Source organism: Tympanuchus pallidicinctus, unplaced genomic scaffold, assembly GCF_026119805.1.
Source record: "Tympanuchus pallidicinctus isolate F22 unplaced genomic scaffold, pur_lepc_1.0 scaffold43, whole genome shotgun sequence".
In the NCBI taxonomy this organism is placed as follows: Eukaryota; Metazoa; Chordata; class Aves; order Galliformes; family Phasianidae; genus Tympanuchus; species Tympanuchus pallidicinctus.
The window spans coordinates 313665-333523 of record NW_026294762.1 but is presented as its reverse complement, the minus strand read 5'-3'; the positions used below and the strand labels follow the sequence as shown (position 1 = coordinate 333523).

Here is a 19859-nt window from a genome sequence, read left to right as displayed (position 1 = left end):
CAAATGCTTCTGGCCCCACCTACAGCTCTGAGACCTTAACAGCTCCGAAACCCCCCGACATCTTCTGGATGCCCCCCACCTGGTGGCTTCAAGACCCCCTGGCAGCTTTTGGACTCTGACAGCTCTGAAACCCCGACAGCTTCTGGAGTCCCCCAGCAGCTTTGAGAGCCCCAACAGCTTCTGGACCACATCCCCACCACACGACAGATTCGGGACCTCTCTGACATAACCCAAGACTCCAACGTCTCTGAAACCCTGACAGCTTCTGGATGCCCCCATGACATCTCTGAGACCCTCTGAGAGTTTCTGGACCCTGACAGCTTCTGAACTTCCCCACCCCCACAAGTGCTTCAGGAACCCCTGATGGCTTCTGGACCTCCCTGATGTATCAGAGACTCCCGACAGCCTTGGGATCCTGACAAATGAAGTAGCCAACTCATGAGAACCACGAGCAATCCTGTGAAAAAGCACGTTTTCATGCCAGCCATAACGATTTAGATCTTTCCACAATAAGAATTTTCTACTCGCTTCATTAAGTCAGTATTTCTTTCCAAGATCACAGAATCACATGACTGCAGGGTACGGATGGAACCTCTGGAGACCACCTCATCCAAACCCCTGCTAAGGAAGGCGATCGTCCCCCTCTGCTCTGCTCTTGTGAGGCCCCATCTGCAGCACTGCGTCCAGGGCTGGAGCCCCAGCACAAGAAAGACAGGGAGCTGTTGGAGAGGGTCTGGAGGAGCCACAGAGATGAGCAGGGGCTGCAGCACCTCCCTACAGAGACAGGCTGAGGGAGCTGGGCTTGTTCAGCATGGAGAAAAGAAGGCTGGGGGTGACCTCAGTGCAGCCTGCAGTGCCTCAAGGGAGCCTGCAAACAGGAGGGGAATCAACTCTGTGCAAGGGGAGATGGCAGCAGGACGAGGGGAAATGGTTTGAATTGAGGGAGGGCAGATGGAGGTTGGATGTCAGGGGAAGTTCTGTGCTGTGAGAGCGGGGAGGGGCTGAACAGCTGCCCAGAGAGGCTGTGATGCCCCGTCCATCCCTGGAGGTGTTCAAGGCCGGGTTGGATGGGGCCCTGGGCAGCCTGGGCTGCTGTGAAATGGGGAGGTTGGTGGCCCTGCAGGGGGTTGGAGATTCACGACCCTTGGGGTCCCTTCCAACCCCGGCCGTTCTGTGGTTCTGTAAGGAAGATTCCCTGCAATGGGTTGCACAGGAAAACATCCAGGTTTCTGAATATCTCCTGAGAAGGAGACTCCACCACCTCCCTGGGCAGCCGGTGCCCATGTCCGTCAACTTCAAAGTAAACTCACTCCTTCTAAAGTTCAGATGGAACTTCCTGTGTTCCAGTCTGCGCCCATTGCCCCTCGTCCTGTCACTGGGCACCACCAGAAGAGCCACCCACCTGACCCCCATCCTCTAGATATCGGTAAGAATTGATCAGATCTGCTTTCACCCACTCTTCTCTTTGCTCTTCAATCTCAGCCGGAGAAGCAGAAGCTTGACCACAGAACCTCAACCCTCTCCCACACGGACGTCATCTCCTGCCCTCTCCCAGCTTTAATTGCATTCCTTCTTTCCACTTTTCCCCATTCACCCTCTTTCTTCCTGCACCCACTGTGCCAACCGCAACCACCGCCTGCTGTGAGCCACTCTGCTTTGCTTTTCCTGGGGGAGCAGTGATGGAACCTCCAGCCCGCGCCCCTCCATCCCCACCAGTAACAACACAACAGCCCCAAGTTTGTCTCACTTTTATTTACAGAATTGCACAGCCCGTTTCCCCCACGACACTGGGTCAGACACTGCTTTCCCACATCCATGAGCTGAGCTTCTCCTCTGGGAAGGAGGAGGAGACTCAGAGTCACTGCTGGGTTTCGCAGGGGCACATGCAACAGCTCCAATGATTGGCAACCACGATAAAGACAATACAGAAGAGGTGAGGCCGTGGCTGTGCAGCAGCACAGGGCCCCATCCGCCCCAACTGAGGACTTCTGGCTTTCCCAGCTGTGTGTTTGGACCATCAGTGGGTTTCCTCCTTTGAGTCCTTACACAGCTGGGAGCGCTCATCCCTACGCACCGCCAGGACGCATTGGAACACCAAGCTCCTGGGAGGCAGCCAGGCTGCACCAAGTGCCCAGGCTGTGGTTTGTCAGGAGGGACTGGATGGAGGTACCCAGGACAAGGCACAGCGTGGTGGTGCAGCACCCACAGCCGAGGGAAGGGGCTGGGAGGGAGGCAACACCTGGGGGGGGGATCTGTGGCACCCAGGGGTGGGCAGAGCCTTCCAGAGGGAGCACAACCACGGCTGTATGGCCCCACTGCAAACCTGCATGGAAGGGGAGGCAGCAGGAGGGAATGGGGAGAGCAGCAATGAGAGCCTCGTGCTGCCAGCAGACTTCCAGGACCTGGACACTGCGGGCAGGGGCTGCTGCAAGGTGCTGCAAGGTGCTGCACGGATCGTCCTGGGATGGGAGAGAAATGAAACGGACACAGCCCAGAGCTGGGAGAGGCATGGTGCTGCCTTGTATCCACCAGGGACTTCAAGCCTAGAGTCAAGAAGAGGGAAAGAACAAAAAGGGCAAGGAACATGAAAGGAAAAACAGCAAGAATGGCACAGGGAGCTCTGCGTCCAAGAAACGACAGGGCTCCATCTCAGAGGGCTCTGTCTGACCCACGTGGGCTCAGCAAAGGAGGGGCACAGTCTGTGAGCACAGCACTGCACACAGGCATCGATGGCACAGCGGTGTGGAGCTGCATGGGCAGGGAATGCCACTGGTGGCATGGAAATGAGACAGAGGGTTTGGTAGCCAGATGTGCTGGAAATGCAGGTGAATGGGGGAGGAGGAGGAATGCCAGCCCTGGAGATGGGACGTGGGGATCGTTTTGCTGGAGGACACACAGCAGGCAGGCAGCAATTTCAGGGCTGAACCAAACAGCAGCAGCTCCTCTGGCTGCTGGTATGGAATGTGCTGAGATGTCCCTGTGAGGGACTGCCAGCGAGAGGTCCGGCCTCAAGGCTGAGTGGGGACACCAGCAAAAAGACTCCAGCTCTCCCCTTTTTCCCAGAAGCTCCATTATGAGCTTCTGATAGAGAAAAATGAGGGGGGTTCAGTCATTGCTACACACCCTCAGCCCCTCCATCGACCTCTGTGGGACGTGCCAAGAGCTGAGAGCATCCGAGTCCTGGGGATGAGCCAGGACCTGCAAGGAAAGCATCCCTTGAGGCCGTGTCTGCACAGGAAAAGGTTTGCTCGTTTTGGAACTCATTCTGAAATTCTCAAAATTACAGTACTTTACAATACAAAACGTCTCCATTCAGCATTTACGCCATTTCAACTCCTTCTGGGGTTATAATAATTATTAAAAACACACAACTTTCTCTAGAAAGGACAGAAACTCCACAAAAAAAAGACCAGAGAGTAACGGGAAAGGTGGCTGCAATATTATCAAAACCAATTTAGTGCAAAGGAGAAGGGGCTCCCAAGGACGGCCGACGAGCAGTGCTTCGTTTGGAGAAAAGGCATAGATTTAACCTCTGAATGAGATCAGGCTGCCAGCTTCTATACTGAAGCTTAGAACATCGACACATAAAGGACTGAAACACAATATGCACGGCCATTAAAAAATAATATTATATATAGATATATATATATATATATATGAGATTTCCCACGTATGGTGCTATAGGTGTCCCCTGCTCTGCCAGCCGGCTCCTCCGGGCCGCTCCACGTGGCAGATGCTCCCGATCCGTGTTGGCCAAAGGACGGAGTCCCTCCAGTTGAGCTCAGCCCCACAGGCTCAGATCCGGCCCCGTTTGCTCACCCTGAAAGAGGAGCTGCTCAGACGCTGGTCTCATCCGCCGCCTTTTTCATCAGCTTGGCAGACAGCAGGGAGTGGGGCGCGGGGTGGGGGCTGCGGGTGGGCGGCAGCATGAGGCGCACCTTCTGGTTGGTCCTGCGCCACTCCGAGTACAGCTGGCAGTGGTAGCGGAACGAGACCTGCAATGGCACAGCACGGCTCAGTGGGGGGAGGCGGGCAGCCCACCTCTCCGCTCATCCCACCGGGCTCGGTGGGGACGGGGTGCTGCAGCTCCCCTACCTTTGAGGAGGGTGGGCGCCCCGTCCCTTGGGTGCCGCAGCCCATGGATGGGTTCCTGGGGCAGCCTGAGCTCGGGGGGCACCCAGCCCGTGGTGGGGTCGGGTGGCAGAGCTTTGGGGCCTCTTCTGACCCATTGCAAAGGGAGGAATTCCCACCAGGGCCAGGCGAGAGGAGGCTGAGTGCAGCCAGACCCATCTTGTAGATCCTCTCTGCCCCTTGGGAACCCTCCTCGCTCTGCACCCTGCCATCACTCAGGCTTCCCGCCTCCCTTCAGCTGCCTGCGCTGTGGCTCTGACACAGAAAGTCAGTGCTCTGGTTTTTGTAGGGTTGAGCCATCTGCTATGAGAGACTGCAGTGCTGAGGTGATGGGCTGCGTGCCACCTCCTGCTGCAAGGCCGACTGGCAATAAGGCTGTTTGCTTACAGACAAGAAGCAAACACAACTCGCAGCCTCTCACAATAAATTGAGCAAAGGGCTCCACCTCGTGTCCCTCTCTGCAAGGAAGCACAGCAGAACCACAGCAGCTGGAACCACGGCTCACTGCATCACAACACGCACTCCTCTGCTTCCTCTGGACCTCCCAGACCCCCCAGGAGAGGGAAGCAGTTCCTCTTCAGTTTCCTGAGGTTAGTTTGGCTTCCTATAGAAGTGAAGCTGCAGCAGTTCCCTGCACCTGTAACATCCCCCTGGCACTGGGATCTGCACAGGGACTTCCAAGGAATGCCCAAACCCCAGGGGAAGCTCCATTCTGAGAGATGGGAGCAATGGGTGGTGGGGAAGTGCCTAAAAATCTGACAGCTTGGAGGATCCCTCCCAGCAAGTGGCTGGAGGAGGGTACCAATGGCAGGAGCACTGCAGGGGGGAAGGGTGAAATGAAGGTCCAAGCCCAGGGACAGACAGAATGTGAAAGAACAGAATGGGAAATGGGGAACTCTGTGTTCGCCAGCCAGCTGCAGCCCGGGGCTCTCAGCCAGACGTGCTGCATGCTGAACTGCTGCCTGCTTTCCTGCCCAGCTTTGGCAGCTCCCATCTGAACATAATTAAAGGCATGTTCAAGAGGTTTCCTCCCGAGGGGGTTCAGCATCCCTTCTGAACACCACCGAGCCCGGGAGCGGCGAGCAGAGCCCTCCTGTGCACTTACCAGCGTCCAAAGGACGTAGATTGTAAAAAGTGCTATAGTCAGTGCTATGAGTCCGATGGCCTCCAGGCGGCTGTTGAACTGCAAATGGTCCTGAGCTCCGCGCAGACACAGCCAGCCCGAGATCGCCGCCAGGGGAGTGATGAACAGGAAACACACCATGTCGCAGAACAGCGTCCTCTTCTCATTGCGGGGACCGGGATCCTTCAGCCACTGCGGGATGGAGAGGAAGAGGAGGGTTAGCAGCACGCAGCGTGCCAGCAAAGCAGGGCTGCTGCAGCAGGGAGCTGCCGTGCATCTCTTGCAGCCTGTGTGCATCTGCTGCCAGCACTCAGCTCGCATCAACCGGCACAACAAAAGGGCTGAGCACTTCAAGGCTGCTTCTAGCAACCGCTGAGGGAAAGGGGAGAGGCAGCTGGGGGGCAAGATGGAAGTAAACCCAGGCTGAGCTCCAGGGGCGGCACAGCCAGCGCTCTGCGGCTGGTGCGGGGCTGTGGGAGACGTTCCTGGACAGCAGCGGCACTTCAGAGCTGCACTCCTGACTCAGGCGAAGCTGCAGCCTCAGGTCCAGCTGAGCCTGGCCGTTCCATGGGCTCTCAGGGCACAATGCTGTTCTTGGGGCTCAGCAAGCAGCAGGAGCCCAGCGGCCGCCAGCGCCATCAACAGGGAGCACAGAGAGCGCAGCCACCGTGCGCTGGGACAGAGACCCGAGCGCTGCCCATCTCAGCTCGCTCTGCAGCTCCGCATGCATCCAACGATCCGCAGCCCTTCCCGGGGGAGGTTACTGCACTGCTCGGTGTGACCGAGAGGCTCTGCACTGCCCCAAAATCAGCCGGCAGCAGAAAGCACACAGCTCTGCTGCAGGCAGCTTTCCCCCAGCAGACCTCTCCAGAGGCACAACTTCCCAGAGCCTTGACCTGCTTCCAAATTTGGGTTCATTTCAGACACTAGACTTTGACAACAGCAATTGTTCCCGTTTTCCTGGGATGCTGCTATTTTCAGCCTTTCCTTTCCTTTTTTAGAGCAGCAAGCTATTGTGGCTCCTACCAACACCCAGCAGTGCCACAGTGCATTTTACCACGAGCTTTGTACAGCTGCTGGCTGTGGGGCTGCTGGATCCTTCTCCATTTCCTGCACCACTGCCCTTATTTAAGGTTTGGGTTTTTTCTGCTCAAAAACCAAAGCTGGTGTCACCTGAGGGCTGCAGCTCTGATTTCAGTCCAAGCTGCATGGAGTTCCTGCTCCCAAGTTACCTCCGCACCCAGCTGTGAAGTTCTCTCATCTCACTGCCCTGCTCCAGGTCTGGCAGGTAATTTTGGGGCATTTTCAAAAAGGGAAGAGTTAAAGGGACAGTGCACACAAAGCCCCTTCCCCTGACACAGATGGGCTGTAGATGGTATGCAAGGAGTTAATAGGGCAGCACTGGTCGAAACAACATGGGAACAAACAGAGCTGTGCAGGCTGCAAGCTGAGGAGCACAGCTGGGGACCAAGCAATGCTGCAATGTAAAGAGCAAGTTAAAGGCATTCTTAAAGCCCTTCTGAGCATGGCTGGATGGCCTGACAGCCAGCAGGAAGTTTAAGAGTGGCCACAACTGTGGCTTGGCCAGGAGAAGGGAGGGAGACCTGCATGTCATCTTGCAGAGATGAGTGGTGATGAGCTGCGTGGGGAAGATAAGGACCACACACAGCCCTGAGCAGCCCTAGGAGGAAGCGAGGGCGGGCAGCAGCCCAGCTGCACAGCAAAGCTGCTCCTACATCACTGTGCTGGCAGCCCTGCTGTCTGAAGCCAAGTAACTCCACAGCCGTCCCAACCCCAGCCATCCCAATCCTCACCAGTCCAACCCCAGCTCTCATAAAACCTCAGCCATCCAAAGCCCCAACTCCAGCCATCCCAACCCCAAACCCCAGCCATCCTAAACTCTGCCATCTGAACCCCAAACCACAGCTGTCCCAACTCCAGCCACCTGAACCCAAAACCCAACCATTCCAACTCCACCCATCAGAACACAAAATCTCAGCCATCCCAACCCCAAACCCCAGCCATCCTACACCCCAGCTATCCCAACCCAAATCATAGCCGTCCCATCCCATAGCCATCCTAACCCCAGATAACTGAACCCCAAATCCCAGCCATCCCAACTCCAAACCCTAGCCATCCCAAACCCCAGCTATCCTAAACCCAAACCCTAACCTTCCCAAACCCAGAGATCGGAACCCCAAATCCCAGCCATCTTAACCCCAAACCCTCGCCCATCTCAATCCCAAACCCTAGCCATCCTGAACTCCAACTACCCCAACCTCAAGTCCTAGTTGTCTCAACCTCAACCCAAAGCTGGCCCAACCCTAAACCCTAGTAATTCAAACCCTAGCCATCCCAACCCCAAACCCCAACCATCCCAACTGCAAACCAAAGCTGTCCTAACCCCAAACCCCAGCCATCCCAACCCCAAACCAAACCTAAACCCTAGACATCCCAAACCTCAGTCATCTTGACCCCAAACCCCAGCCATCCCAACCCCAGTCACCCACTTGACATTCCCAGCTTCAGCCCTGCGCAGCCTGGGGCACGCAGCACTCAGCTGTTCTATCTGACCTGGCCCAGCAGCAGTCCTGCAGCATCCTGTCTTTGGATATGAAGACATCGTGGGTCACTTTTGACCCCAGTACAATAAGAACCTGAAGGCAAACTGGTATTCTGTTGCATCTTGTTCTATTTATACTCCTTGTAACCTTTGAAAGTCCCCCCATCCTCCCCAAGATGGGAGCCAAACATGTAAAGGCAGGAAGCAAATTAATTTCCTTTTGAAGCAGATGATTTCCATTGCCAAGATGCACTGACACAGTGAAAAGGGAACACAATGAGCCACCCTGAGGGCGAGGGGTTTCTGGCACAGCAGCAGACTAATGCACATGGGACTTAAAACAAACCTTGTAAACTATCCAAAAAGTGGTCAGATTAAACAATTTTTGTAGGGAGAACCGTCAAGTAAACATGGGAAAGCAACAAAAGGGCAACGTGCTCTTCTTCCAGGCCGAGTCCAAAAACAATTGCTTCCACGCTGCAAACAAGAGTGCCTAGAAGGAGATGAGAAGCTGCAACCCAGCTCCCAGACTGGGGACGACCTCTCTGCAGGAGACAAGATGTATTTCTGTCCTCCAGCACAACTCTGGGGCCTTCCAGATGTTCCTCCCCCCGGGACCAGCAGGGCTGTGGGATGAGAGGGCTGATTGTGGGGTGCGTTTGAGCCTCAGGGGATGGAAGCAACAGGAGCAGTGAGCAGAGGGAGGCTCTGGGATACCAGTAGCTGCTCTGGGAGCAATGAGCAGAGCTCACTGCCATGGAGAGGCGTCCCGGGCAGCCCAGCCCTGCACGGGGAGCAGCACATCACAGCCCAGCACTGGAACAGGCTGCCCAGGGGGGTGGTGGAGTCTCCTGCTCTGGAGATGTTCAAGACCTGCCTGGATGCCGACCTGTGCGACCTGCTGTAGGGAACTGCTTTGGCAGGGGGTTGGACTTGATGAGCTCTGGAGGTCCCTTCCAACCCCTACAATTCTGTGATTCTGTCCCATGAGCAGCTGTCCCAGCAGCGCCCAGCTCTGGGGGTTATGAACACGCTGAGCTTTGGCTCCATGCAGAGCTAAAGGGAAACACGAGAGCAGAACTGGGCTCAGCGGGAGCCAGGAGGGATTTGGTTTTGCTGGGTGCAGGGCTCGGATAGGAGCTCACACTGAGAAAGGAGAGATCAGAGCGAGGAGCTGGGGCAAGGCTGAGAGGAGCACAGGGGATGGAGAATGGTGCAGGGAGAAGAGTTCGAGGAAAGCAAAGCCCATCTGCCAGGGAGATAAGACCCCAGGGAGGGTGGGGTGAGCAAACAGCACAGCTCACTTCTCTGAACTGGACGGGGTGCAGCCAAGCTGCCCCAAAGCAGTCCTTTTCCATAGGCAAAACAATCGCTGTGCAATAAAACACACAGAAAGCAGCGGGAGCAAAACCACAGCGTGCTCCTGGGCTGCATCACACACTCAGCAGGAAGCCTCCTGCAGAAGCACAGGGACACGAGGACTCCGACCGACAAGATGTGGGTGAGGCAGATTTAAGGAGGACAAAGCAAACCCAGCCAGCCCTGCTTGGGAGCCATGTGAGCAGCCCCAGCCTGGGGAAAGCTGGGAGGCTGCCCTCCTCCTGCACTGCTCAGGACAGCAGAGATGCAGACATCTTCTGGAGATGACTCCTGAGCAGTAACCACAGGTTTTCTGTGTCTGACACTGTTTGAAATAAGAAAGTCCCCTGCTCCTACCTCAATTACTTGTTGCAATTCCTCGCGACCTCTATTCTGACTTCCCAGCTCTTTAGCAGGTGAAGGAGGTTACGCTTCCTTGGCAATCTGGGATCATCCCCTTCCCTGCATTTTCAGCTCCTTGCCCCAGCACACAGACAAAGCATCAGCCAGAATGGAGAATAACGTGTGCCATGGCAGGGATTTGGGAACTGGCTGGGATGCAGCAGGCTGTGGGGAAGGTTTGCTCCATGCAGGAATGCAGCAGGCTGTGGGGAAGGTTTGCTCTGTGGCTGTAGGTTCAAAATCACTCACACAGTGCCAGGGTTGTGGCTTTCACGGGATGGCAGAGCTGCTCCCTAATGTGTCTCCAGTTTGATGGGGCAAACAGTGGACTTTGACCACAGCTGTGACCTGGCACAGTCACATGTGAGCATCACTTCCTCACAAGTTCCAAAACACCCCCACCCCCAAGGAAGGACAGGAGCAGAGAATGTGTCAGATAAGGAGATGGGGAACCGCGTCATCCCGCCGTGACAAAGCAGCCCCATCCCCAGCCCTATTCTGAGAAATGCACCAACAGCTTGGGACTGAAAGGTCCCAAAAGCAGCTGGTGAAGAGCTGGTGAAGAGCCCAATCTGGTGTGGGGACGAGATTACAGCAAAGGGCAGACAGAGGGTGTGAGTGGGAAGTGCTGGTGAGCTGCTGGGTGCTGCCGGCTCTCTCCGAAGGGTTCTGTGCTGAGGGCATGGCTGTGTCTGGGCTGGAATGTTTGCAACCTCTGAAACAGCCAGCTGAAAGTTTTTTGGTCAGAGAGGATTTCATACATTTCAGCAGCTGGGAGAGAAGAGATAAGATTCAGAGAACACCAACTGCTGACGTAATGCCCTCCGGCAAATTGCTTTTCTAAAGACAGTGCTCTGAAGTCACCTCTGGCTGCGGCTGTCCAGGCAGCAACAGTGGGCTGTAAATTAAGCAGTCATCATTAAAATAGAACCTCAGCTTGGCAAAACACACACTGAGCGCTGCTCCAGCTATGGGACTCTTCCCCCCTGGGCTCCTCCTTGGGCTGCAGTGGAGATAAAAGAAGCAGAGCAGGGCTGCAGGGAGGAGGGGACTGGCGCTGCCCCCCGGGAACTGATAGGAATGGGAATACAGACAGCCAAAGCAACATGCAGCTGTGCCTCAGTTTAAACCCAACTGATGGAGCTGGGGGAACCACAGAGTGGGCTCAGAGCAGCACGGTTACAAACCAGAGCTTCCACTGTAGCACCCCAGGCGTGCTGTGCCACCTTCCTACACAGTCCTGCAGTGCTGTCAGAAATGCCAACCGCTATCAGTGCCACCTGCCCAGCTCCAGCCTGTTCAGTCAGTCCAGTTCTCTTCTAAACAGAACCCCTGTGCAGCCCCAGCTGGTGCCCCCAGCTCAGGCTGCTCAGGGCCCATGTGTGGCCGAAGGGCAGCTCCAGGGATGGGGCACCCACAGAAGATGTGGCCACGCTGCCCTCATCCCTCACACACAGAGGGCTTCACTGCAGGCAGCTGCTATAAACCCTGGGGCAAGAGGAAACCTGAAGGGTGAGCACAGCAGAGCCCCTGAGCAGGGGAAGCGTAGGAGCCCAGTACCCCCATGGCAATGGCCAGAGGGGGATCCCCACCCACTGTGGAGCAGCCATGGGATGCAGAGCCCCCAGGTCAGCAGGAAGGAGCCTGACACCACTGCCTTCAAGCACGCATCGGTGCTCCTCAGTGGAAGATGGGTCCTTTGCCAGCAGCACCAGCAGCCACCATCTCTCACTTTCCAGAGCAGAACACAAGGAAATCACAGACAGCTGACGTAACGCTGTGAGAAAAGATGAAAGCCAACAGGAAAAAAAACAGTAATTGCGTCTCTGAAGGCTTCGTATCTCAGGCAGTCACGCGGTGACCTCTGTGTTTGGTTGCTGAGGGCGGAGGTTTGTCTGTAAGTGCAATGGTTCCCAAGGTTGTGGGGGGGTTTGCAGACAGGGGCTGCCCCAGACGCTGCTCCTGCACCATCAGAACATCACTGGGCCCAATGAGAGCTTTGGTTTCCTACACAAAGCACCCTGTGTGAGTGCCTGGGTACCAAGAGGAGGGGGACACAGCACAGAGCACACGGACACGGGGCACATCAGCCAGAAAAGCAAAGCAGGAAGAAAGCGGTACCTCTGTCAAAGGCCTCGGTCTTCTCTCTACAACAAATTCTGTGTGGCAGAGCTCACAGTAACTTGTGTTGGAGGAGGACAACCATTTTTCCAGGCAGCTCTTGTGCACGGTGCCCAGTGTTCCTGTGCAGTCACACGGGGAAAGCAGTCCCTCCCCATTTCCACCTTCGTGACAGATTCGACAGATGGGACCGTCACTACAGAGGCAGACAGACAAACAGAAGGAAATCACAGTCAGACAGGCAGGCTGGAGAACTTCTCACCCTCCACCCCTCCCCCAGCTACAAGGTTCAATTATAGACTCGCATCTCCTTACAGAGCCCAAGATCTGCTCTGCTGGAAGCTCAGGGCACCGCAGATGCTGTATGAGGCCAGTGCTGTGCCACCCCAGCTCTTGCCCCGAACAGCACAATGCTTTCCACATGCTTACAGACCTGCCAAACCCTGCTCACCACCTCTCCACCAGCAGCAGAGCTCTGCTCCATTCGGCCACACCTCAGAGAGAAGCACAGCACCCCTCCAGTCACCTTCACTGCCCCTCCCGGCATCCTTTCCATTTCTCACACCCCATCAGAGCTGCAGCAATCGGAGCTGTGCAGCTTCCAGGATTATTGCAGTGCCTGTGCTCTGTTCTGTCCTGCGTTGCTTCCTAAATCCCAGCATTGCATTTACTTTTTGGAGACTGCTGGAGCTCACACATGGCTGCCACACAGCCATGATCTCCTTCCTCTGAACCCACGATGATGTCAAGCCAGGGTGAGCGCTCTTCATCGCACCGTTCCGCACTGAATCAATCACTGCAGGCCTTTCCAGCAAGGTTCAGCTCCTAACAACAGGCACTGGTGCCATTCTAGGTCCAAGGGCATCCCAGCTGGCCTGCAAAGCACAGGTGCACTGGAAGCCCCACACATCTGCCAGCCCCATAATGGCTCCCTGAGAAACCTCCAAGGGCTGCAGCCACAGAAGTCTGCCAGTCTGAGCAGCTCTGTGCTGCTCCTCTGCATCCAACCCTCATCAAGACCACCTAGGGACAAAAATAAGAGATGCCCACTGCAGCCCTTCCCCTCCTGAACCACAAAGGCAAGTCACTCACTGGTGCCTCCTCTCTCCCAGCTCCCAAGCAGCCACCTCTGTGATGCAACACCTTTCTCTCAGATTCGTAGCTGCACAGGTTTGGGAGTGGGAAGCAGGGGGAGAAAAGAACACCTCTTGTTGGAAGGCCCCATTCCGTGCCCTCTGAAAAACAGGATGAGCTCCACCAGCCTTTGTGCCCACACTGCCGACAGGACAGCAGCACCTCGCCTCGTCTCATCGCTCAGACACGACCCCCATTCTGACCCGTGTGGGATTCCAACGGAGCAGAGGCAGGACAAGCAATCTGCAGCCTTCAGAAGCAGCAGCACTACTTGCATTTGTTTGCACCACCTAAAGCAAGAACGTGACCCTCTGGAACAGACACAGCAATTCACAATGCACAGAAAAAGGGCTGGAAAAAAGCATTGGTGGGACAGGAAGGGCTGAGGAGAGCCAGCAAGAAAGCACACTTTGGCTCAGGAAAGCAGAAGGAAGACTTTTGCTGGAGGTGTGCAGGTTTCATCACAGTCAGATTCATGAGATCTGCCTGACGACCCCCTGGCACTGCTGTGAAGCTCAGCAATACCTCATTTACCATCAGTGCAGCGTGAGAGCAACAAAACCGGAGTCCGTTCTCAGGGCCTCAGTGCGGACCAAAAAAAACCCAGGCCCTAAGTGCTCTCACGCATCTGTTATTTCCTAATAAAAGCATCTGTAAGACATTTCATCCCTTCTCTTCCTGTTTGAGAAGTTTCATATTTCCAGAGCGTTAATATAACCTTGGCTACCCATAAACAATCCAGAAGGAAAAAATTTGCTGACAGTGCGAGAGAGAAATAAAAAAGAACAACAGCCTTCCTTCTTATCAGCCTCTGTTTTCCTTCCTTCCTATCTGGAGGAGGAGTTGCTCACCCCAAACAGTCTCAGCAGTGCGGTGACCCCAGGCTGCTCGTGCACTCACACTGTGGTTGGGGTAGGAGTGGGATGCAAGCTGGGACTGCAGGCACCGCCTGGGCTGAGTGATGCTGCAAAGCACCCTCTGTTGCAGAAGCTGCTCAAAATACTTGATGAAAAGTGTTGCAAAAGGAGTCCAAGCAAGGCAACGCGCGTCCCCTCCAGCAGCAGCTGGGCAGCGCGTCCTGCAGCACGCAGCTCCTGTCCTCGGGCTGCAGAACCAATGCTTCACTCTGAGCCCACCCTGCGAGAGGAGCTTTGCCACACACAGCCCTCAAAGCACCTGCATGCAGCACGGAGCTCTGCCTCTGCTGCACAGCTGAGTGCACACAGGGCTTTGGGGCAGCACGCGATGCCCTGTCTGACACTCCTGGCCCATGCAGGACCGCATGAAGGGGCCAAAAATTCACCCCAACGCCATCTCAGCCGACCCCCGCCACAAACAACGCTTTATTGCCACCCCCCCCTTTAGAGCCACAAAAACAGGGATAAAGCAGACGAGCAGCACCAGCCTGACCTCTGTGCACCCAGCGCCTTGATGACGGTGGAGAGCAGGCGGCCGTCCTTGGCGGTGACCTGGGTGACGAACTGCGGCCGCCCCATGTCCGAATCCTCCACCGACTTGGAGAGCGCAGCGCCGCCAGGGCAGTCGCACAGGGAGCCGGGCAGGTGGCAGCAGTCGCCCGTCGTCATCGCAGCTCCGCACCTCGCTGCCGCGGGGACCTGCGGGACGGGAAGGGCTGTGAGCACCCAGCACAGAACCCGAACCCTCGCCTCACCCCCGGGCGCCGGCAGCGCGCTTTGCTCCTCCTTCAACCCCCCGATGATTTCCACCCCCCCCAGCCTCGTGTCGCACACCTGCTTTGTCGAGAACTGCCAGCGCTCAGCCTTCAGTGGAGGCTTCCAAACCAAAGCACCCGACGTGGGGATGGCGTGAGCGCAGGGGCTGACCTAAAAGCACGCATCCGAAGCCTCTGTGCAAGCTGCAACGTCTCACTGCACACAGCCCTGACTGCTGCGCCACCCAGCTCTCCCCACCTGCGCCCAGGTGCTTTCCGACCCCAAAAGCTGCCCCTCTCCCATCTCTGACTTTCATTCTGTATTTCTTCACAGCACCAGGAGGGCAGTAGGGTGGCTGCACTCCTTCCCCTTCCAGCACTCCAAGCCCAGCGTGGTTTGTGCAGCAGCCCTTCGAGCAGCCCGCACACACAGCCAGGAGCAGACAATGCTGGCACCTCTGGGATTTACACTGAAAGAGAGGGCAGGGAGCGCAGGAACCAGGCAGGAGGTGCAGGGGCAGAGCAGAGCCGGCTCCAATGAGCAGAGCCCCACACACCCAGGAGGGCTTCCTGATGCACAGGAATGGCTGCGTTGCTCCTCCATGGGGTCACACAGAAGGTACCCAAAACCAACAGCTGCTGGAGCCCTGCAAACCACAATCCAGGTAAGCAGAGCCCTGTTCCTCCTCCATCAATCTGCAGACCTCTCCTCTGCGTTTGGAATAGGCTTCAGCTCACGGTGGGTTCAGGAATCAACCAACCAAACCAACAGGAATCTTCCCATCAACTCCAAAACGAGCGAGCACCGCCCCGACCCAACTGCTCCATCCATCTGTGCACAGCACCCAGGGCTCTGCTGCTTCTCTCACTGCTCTCCGCTGAGAACAAAGCAAAGCTACAAACTGTCCAGATCCACAGAGCAGAAAGAAAGATGATAAACGCCATCGGAATGACTTCACTCAGCTGCTCTGTGCGTCAAGGAGCTCTCTCAATTTTAAAGGCCTCTCTCTGAGGCAGACATGGGGAGATGTATGCTTTTAATAAAGAGGTCGGATCCATTTGTTCAGCCAAAACCTTGTTTATTTTTAAGTCCAGAGGATAAAAAGGTCCATTTTGTGCTCTGGAATAAAGCCACTCTCCTGTCCCTCGTGGGATCACGGTGCTGCACATCCATCAGATCCCAGCAGCCACGTGTGGGGCTGGATGGGATCCGCCACCCTCAGCCCAGCAGGAAATGCACAGCTTTCAGTTACAAGTTATTTGGCATTTCCACACCAGAGTCCATCCCAGGGTGGAGCCTGAAGTCACCACTTTAATATGTAACTGACTCACATCACTCAGGGAGCACGAAGGCAAAGCAGCAACGCAGCTCATGGAGAAGGAACCGAAATCCAAAGATAACATCTGCAGTGCTCTGCTTCCAGCTCCATACCCAGCGGACACGAGTGGGCCGTGCAGCCAGGCCAGGCCCTTCCTGGCTCACAACCAGCAGCTTGGTGGATCCAAAGCCCACCTCACCATGGGAGCAGGTCAGGGCTGGATCCACCTCCTCGCATCGAGTTGACCCAGGATGCAAACAGCTGAGCTTGCAGAGATTGCTCAAACTGAAGAGAAAACAAATGGTGGTGGTGGAAAATTGGCTTGGGAAAGCGAGCTACACAGCAGGGCTGCACAGCTCCAACACGTGCAGTAAGACAGCGAGCACCCTGCTCCAGCACAACGTCCTCCCTGAAGCCTTCCAGCCCCACTGCTGTCACCCAGAGGGCAGCAGGAGTTTCCAAACTCCCTGGAACAACTGCACAGCTCGAGAGCACAGAGACCAAGGCCATTCTGCTCCCCATCCAAAAGAAGCGCGCAGCAGGAACGAGGAAATGCTGAGCAGCTGGAGGGTCCCCACCTGAGTTCTGCATATTTGCACTCTGCAGGCTGTAAGAGAGTTATTTCTCCCAGATGGGGGAAGCACAGAGGCCAGGCAAACACCCAGCATGGAGATCAGAACAACACAGGAATGACTGCAGCAGGAAGAGGACCATGGTCACAGGGGCTGCTACACCCAACTGCTGCTCACGCAAGCTTACACCAAACCCCAGAAACAATCTTCCCACCTCTCACCTTCCCAAACCAGTTCCATCCCTCTTGGATTGCAGACACTACGCTTTCTAACCGCGTGATCACCAGCAAGGTGAGAGGCTCTCCCAGCTGCCACCAAGCATGGGATGAGAGGAGCGGCCCAAAGCACTCCTGCTTTTCAAAGGCTGCAGAGCTGGTTTGATCTATGGAAGCAAACAGACAGCACTCAAAGCAAACAACAACAAGCCAAGCTGCTGCAGGGCTTTGTTTTTTTTTTCAGTTCTGTTTGTCCAAACCTACTCTCTGCTGAGGGCTGAAGGCAGCAGCGCTGTTTTGCTGTTTGAGAAACACATGCTTCCGTGTTACCCTGTCACAGCTCCAAGGAGTCAACCTGCAGGACCTTCCCTGCAGCGCGTGGTCAGCACTGGCAACAATAGAGGTGCTGCAGAGGGTCTCCCCAGCCCCACATCAGCCATTTTCATAACAGATGTCATGAGGAAACAGCTGACAAGCAGCTGGGACACGAGAAACTCCTCCTCCTCCTCCTCGGAGCGCTCCACAGACATTGGTTTTTGAGAGGTGCACAGCAGTGTGATTCACTCCACACCACCACCATACACAGCCCGTGCATCCTATTGCTATCCTCCTTCTGCAGAGAAAGAAAGAAGCTTCAGCAAGGCTTGAAAGCCGTATTTAAATCATGAAGCACCATGAAGAATACACAGCTATCACAGCCCAGAGCAGTGCTTGCACTTTTTGGAAGGGAAGCTAGCACTGCGCCCAACTGTGCTGCAGCTCCCTGGCTTCCCATTTCCCTGCACTTCTGGGGCCTCCACCAAACAACAGCAGCAGCAATGCAGGAACGCACTGCTCCTATCCCAAGAGCCCTCCTTTCAAGAGAGGCAGCATCTGAATTAACACCAATGCTCCCTGCTGCTATGCTTTCACCTTCCAGGCAGCTTCAATGCAACTCCAAACAAATGGATTTTCCAGCTCTGGACACTCCATCGGAAAAGGGAAAGGAAGAAAAAGAAGAAAATCCGAACCGCACAGCTGATCCAAGATCTCAGCGTCCTTCTCTCCCACTTAAGTCTGCACTATTTTGCTTAGCTTGCACGTCTGGAGACACAGGCCTCGACTGGTCTGTCTGCAGGGATGCACAACAAAAAACGGCGAGGAAATAAATTGGAAAACCATCCAGAACGCGGCCTACCTTGCAAGCAGCTGCCAGCAAACCCAAGCAGCTTTTCCTTGCACCAGAACTGAAGCCATCAAAACTTCCGAGAGCAAGAAGTGCCAAAGCCAAGGGCTTCCTGCATCGCCCTCCTCGCAGACACCGCTCTCATCTGCCCCGTGCTCTCACCGCAGCACTGCTGCTCCTGGTCCCTCTCTTCGGCAGCAGGAGGAGAACGTTGCCTTCAGTCCATCGCCGCCGATGGAACCGCTGCTCCCAGCTTAAAAAGCATCCCGAACTGAGTCAAAGCGAAGGAGGGGGAAAATAAACTCGTGCTGGAGTTTATAGTCCGGGGCGCCTGGCTCCTCCCCTTGTCTTCCAATAAAAAGTTCCGTGCTTTTTAGATCAGAAGCCAAGCTAGTTTAAACAATAGAGAGAAAAACAGCCGCTCCATTTACTCCCATTGTGTCTCAGCACCAGGAGCTCTCGCAGGCGCACGCAGCAGCTCCTACCAGCACCTCAGACCCGCACCCAGCCTCTGCCCGCCCAGTTCGCAGCCGCTGGAAGCACAGCGCTCGATTTTGGCCGTGCCGTCGCAACGAATCTCTGCAGCTCCCTCCCGGAGCAACCCCTGCGTCCTGCCTTCGCTTCAGCCGGGCCTGCAGCAACAACGTGGGACGGGAAGCGTCCACAAAACGCGTCCGAAGGCCCCGGGACGCCGCTCATGGCCGGCTGCAGGGCCGGGAGCCCCGGGAGGAACGGAGGCTGCCAACGGGGAAACCTTCCCTGCAGCGGAGAGCGGCCCTCCCGGCCCCGCAGACGCCGCCCCCCCCCCTCCCCGTGCAACCCCACGCCCCCCCGGTACCCCCCGGTACCCCCCGTACCTCCCGTACCTGCAGTCCCGGCCCCGCGGCCCCTCAGCGCGCGGCGCGCCGCCCCATCGCCGGTCCTGCGCCCGTCGGGCACCCGCCCCCCCAGCCGGCCCGCCCATCCGGGGGCACCGCAGGCCGCCAGCCAATCCCCGAGCGGCATCTAGATGACGTCAAGACCCTCTCGCCCAATCGACTGCGCGGAAGCTCTGTCAGCGTCGGAACGCGACCACGCTGGCAACAGGCGCTGACCAATAGCGGCCCGGCTGAGAGGCAGAGCCCCGCCCATTGGAACCAAGGGCACGGAAGCCCCGCCCCCCCCAACGCCCGGCCACGCCGCGGGGCGGAACCGGCAGGGTGGGAAAATGGGCGGGGGGGGGGGTGAGAGCGGAACCGGGCGGTGATGGGCGGCACGACGCGGAGCGCTGCCGCTGCTCCTGGGGATCAGCCCTGGGCGGAGCGACACTGCGGGGAGGGGAAAAGGGAAGGGAAAAAAACAGGGGAAAGGGGAAGGAAAGGAGAAAAAGAGGGGAAAAAGGGAAAGAGTGAAAAAGAGGGGAAGGGGGGGGGGCGACAGGGGCGGGACAGGAAAAAAGGAAGGAAACTCAACTCTTGGAAAGGGGAGATGACAGCAGGACGAGGGGAAATGGTTTGAATTGAGGGAGGGCAGATGGAGGTTGGATGTCAGGGGAAGTTCTGTGCTGTGAGAGCGGGGAGGGGCTGAACAGCTGCCCAGAGAGGCTGTGATGCCCCGTCCATCCCTGGAGGTGTTCAAGGCCGGGTTGGATGGGGCCCTGGGCAGCCTGGGCTGCTGTGAAATGGGGAGGTTGGTGGCCCTGCAGGGGGTTGGAGATTCACGACCCTTAGGGTCCCTTCCAACCCCGGCCGTTCTGTGAAATGTGGGGAAGGAAAGAGGAGGAGATCCTTCAGTGCACAACTCAGCACCCGTGGCTGAGCTCTGCTGTGCTGCTGCCATCCTCACCTATGGACCACGTTTCCCTTTCCCAGGCTGCCGTCCATCAGCAGTTCAGATCAGCTGAGTTCTGCTCTCATCCAGCAGAACAGAGCTGGGGCCGTTCCCTCCTGGCTGCCCACACAAAGCTGTTTGAAGCCTGGCTGCAGAGCCGACCTGCCACACACCTGGGAACGCTGCAGCGTTCTGCAGTGCCCCAAGAGGGACTCCTTCCTATCAGCATTCGATGGCACTGGGCTGCAAGCAAGCACCCCTTCACCTCCAACAC

At 56.5% G+C, this 19859-nt stretch overlaps 1 protein-coding gene across 5 annotated transcripts; it reads right to left on the bottom strand.

The window, feature by feature from the left end:
• Nucleotides 1–1737: 1737 nt before the first annotated feature.
• Nucleotides 1738–18727, bottom strand: MARCHF2 (membrane associated ring-CH-type finger 2). Of its 5 annotated transcripts, none has more exons than XM_052702149.1 (6): nucleotides 18643–18711; nucleotides 17789–18047; nucleotides 14244–14449; nucleotides 11700–11895; nucleotides 5237–5446; nucleotides 1738–3995 (listed from the first exon to the last, which is right to left on the bottom strand). In XM_052702149.1, exons 3-6 carry the CDS (start codon nucleotides 14417–14419, stop codon nucleotides 3837–3839), a joined length of 741 nt encoding a protein of 246 aa, XP_052558109.1. In that variant the 5' UTR covers nucleotides 14420–14449; nucleotides 17789–18047; nucleotides 18643–18711; the 3' UTR covers nucleotides 1738–3836. The 5 variants fall into 5 exon arrangements, with proteins under 5 accessions (XP_052558109.1, XP_052558108.1, XP_052558110.1 ...); XM_052702148.1 differs by having other exon boundaries at nucleotides 17789–18408; nucleotides 18643–18710; XM_052702150.1 differs by having other exon boundaries at nucleotides 17939–18408; nucleotides 18643–18710.
• Between the last annotated feature and the right edge of the window lie 1132 nt (nucleotides 18728–19859).

Bases quoted from the DNA above. Each gene is read 5' to 3' on its own strand.
- MARCHF2 (XM_052702153.1), bottom strand. From the start codon at position 14,419: ATGACGACGGGCGACTGCTGCCACCTGCCCGGCTCCCTGTGCGACTGC. The intron at 11,896-14,243 runs GTCAGGCTGGTG...CTGCCTCTGTAG, and splicing joins AAGGCGCTGGGTGCACAGAG to TGACGGTCCCATCTGTCGAA. The intron at 5,447-11,699 runs GTACCGCTTTCT...TCCATCCCGCAG, and splicing joins GACCGAGGCCTTTGACAGAG to TGGCTGAAGGATCCCGGTCC.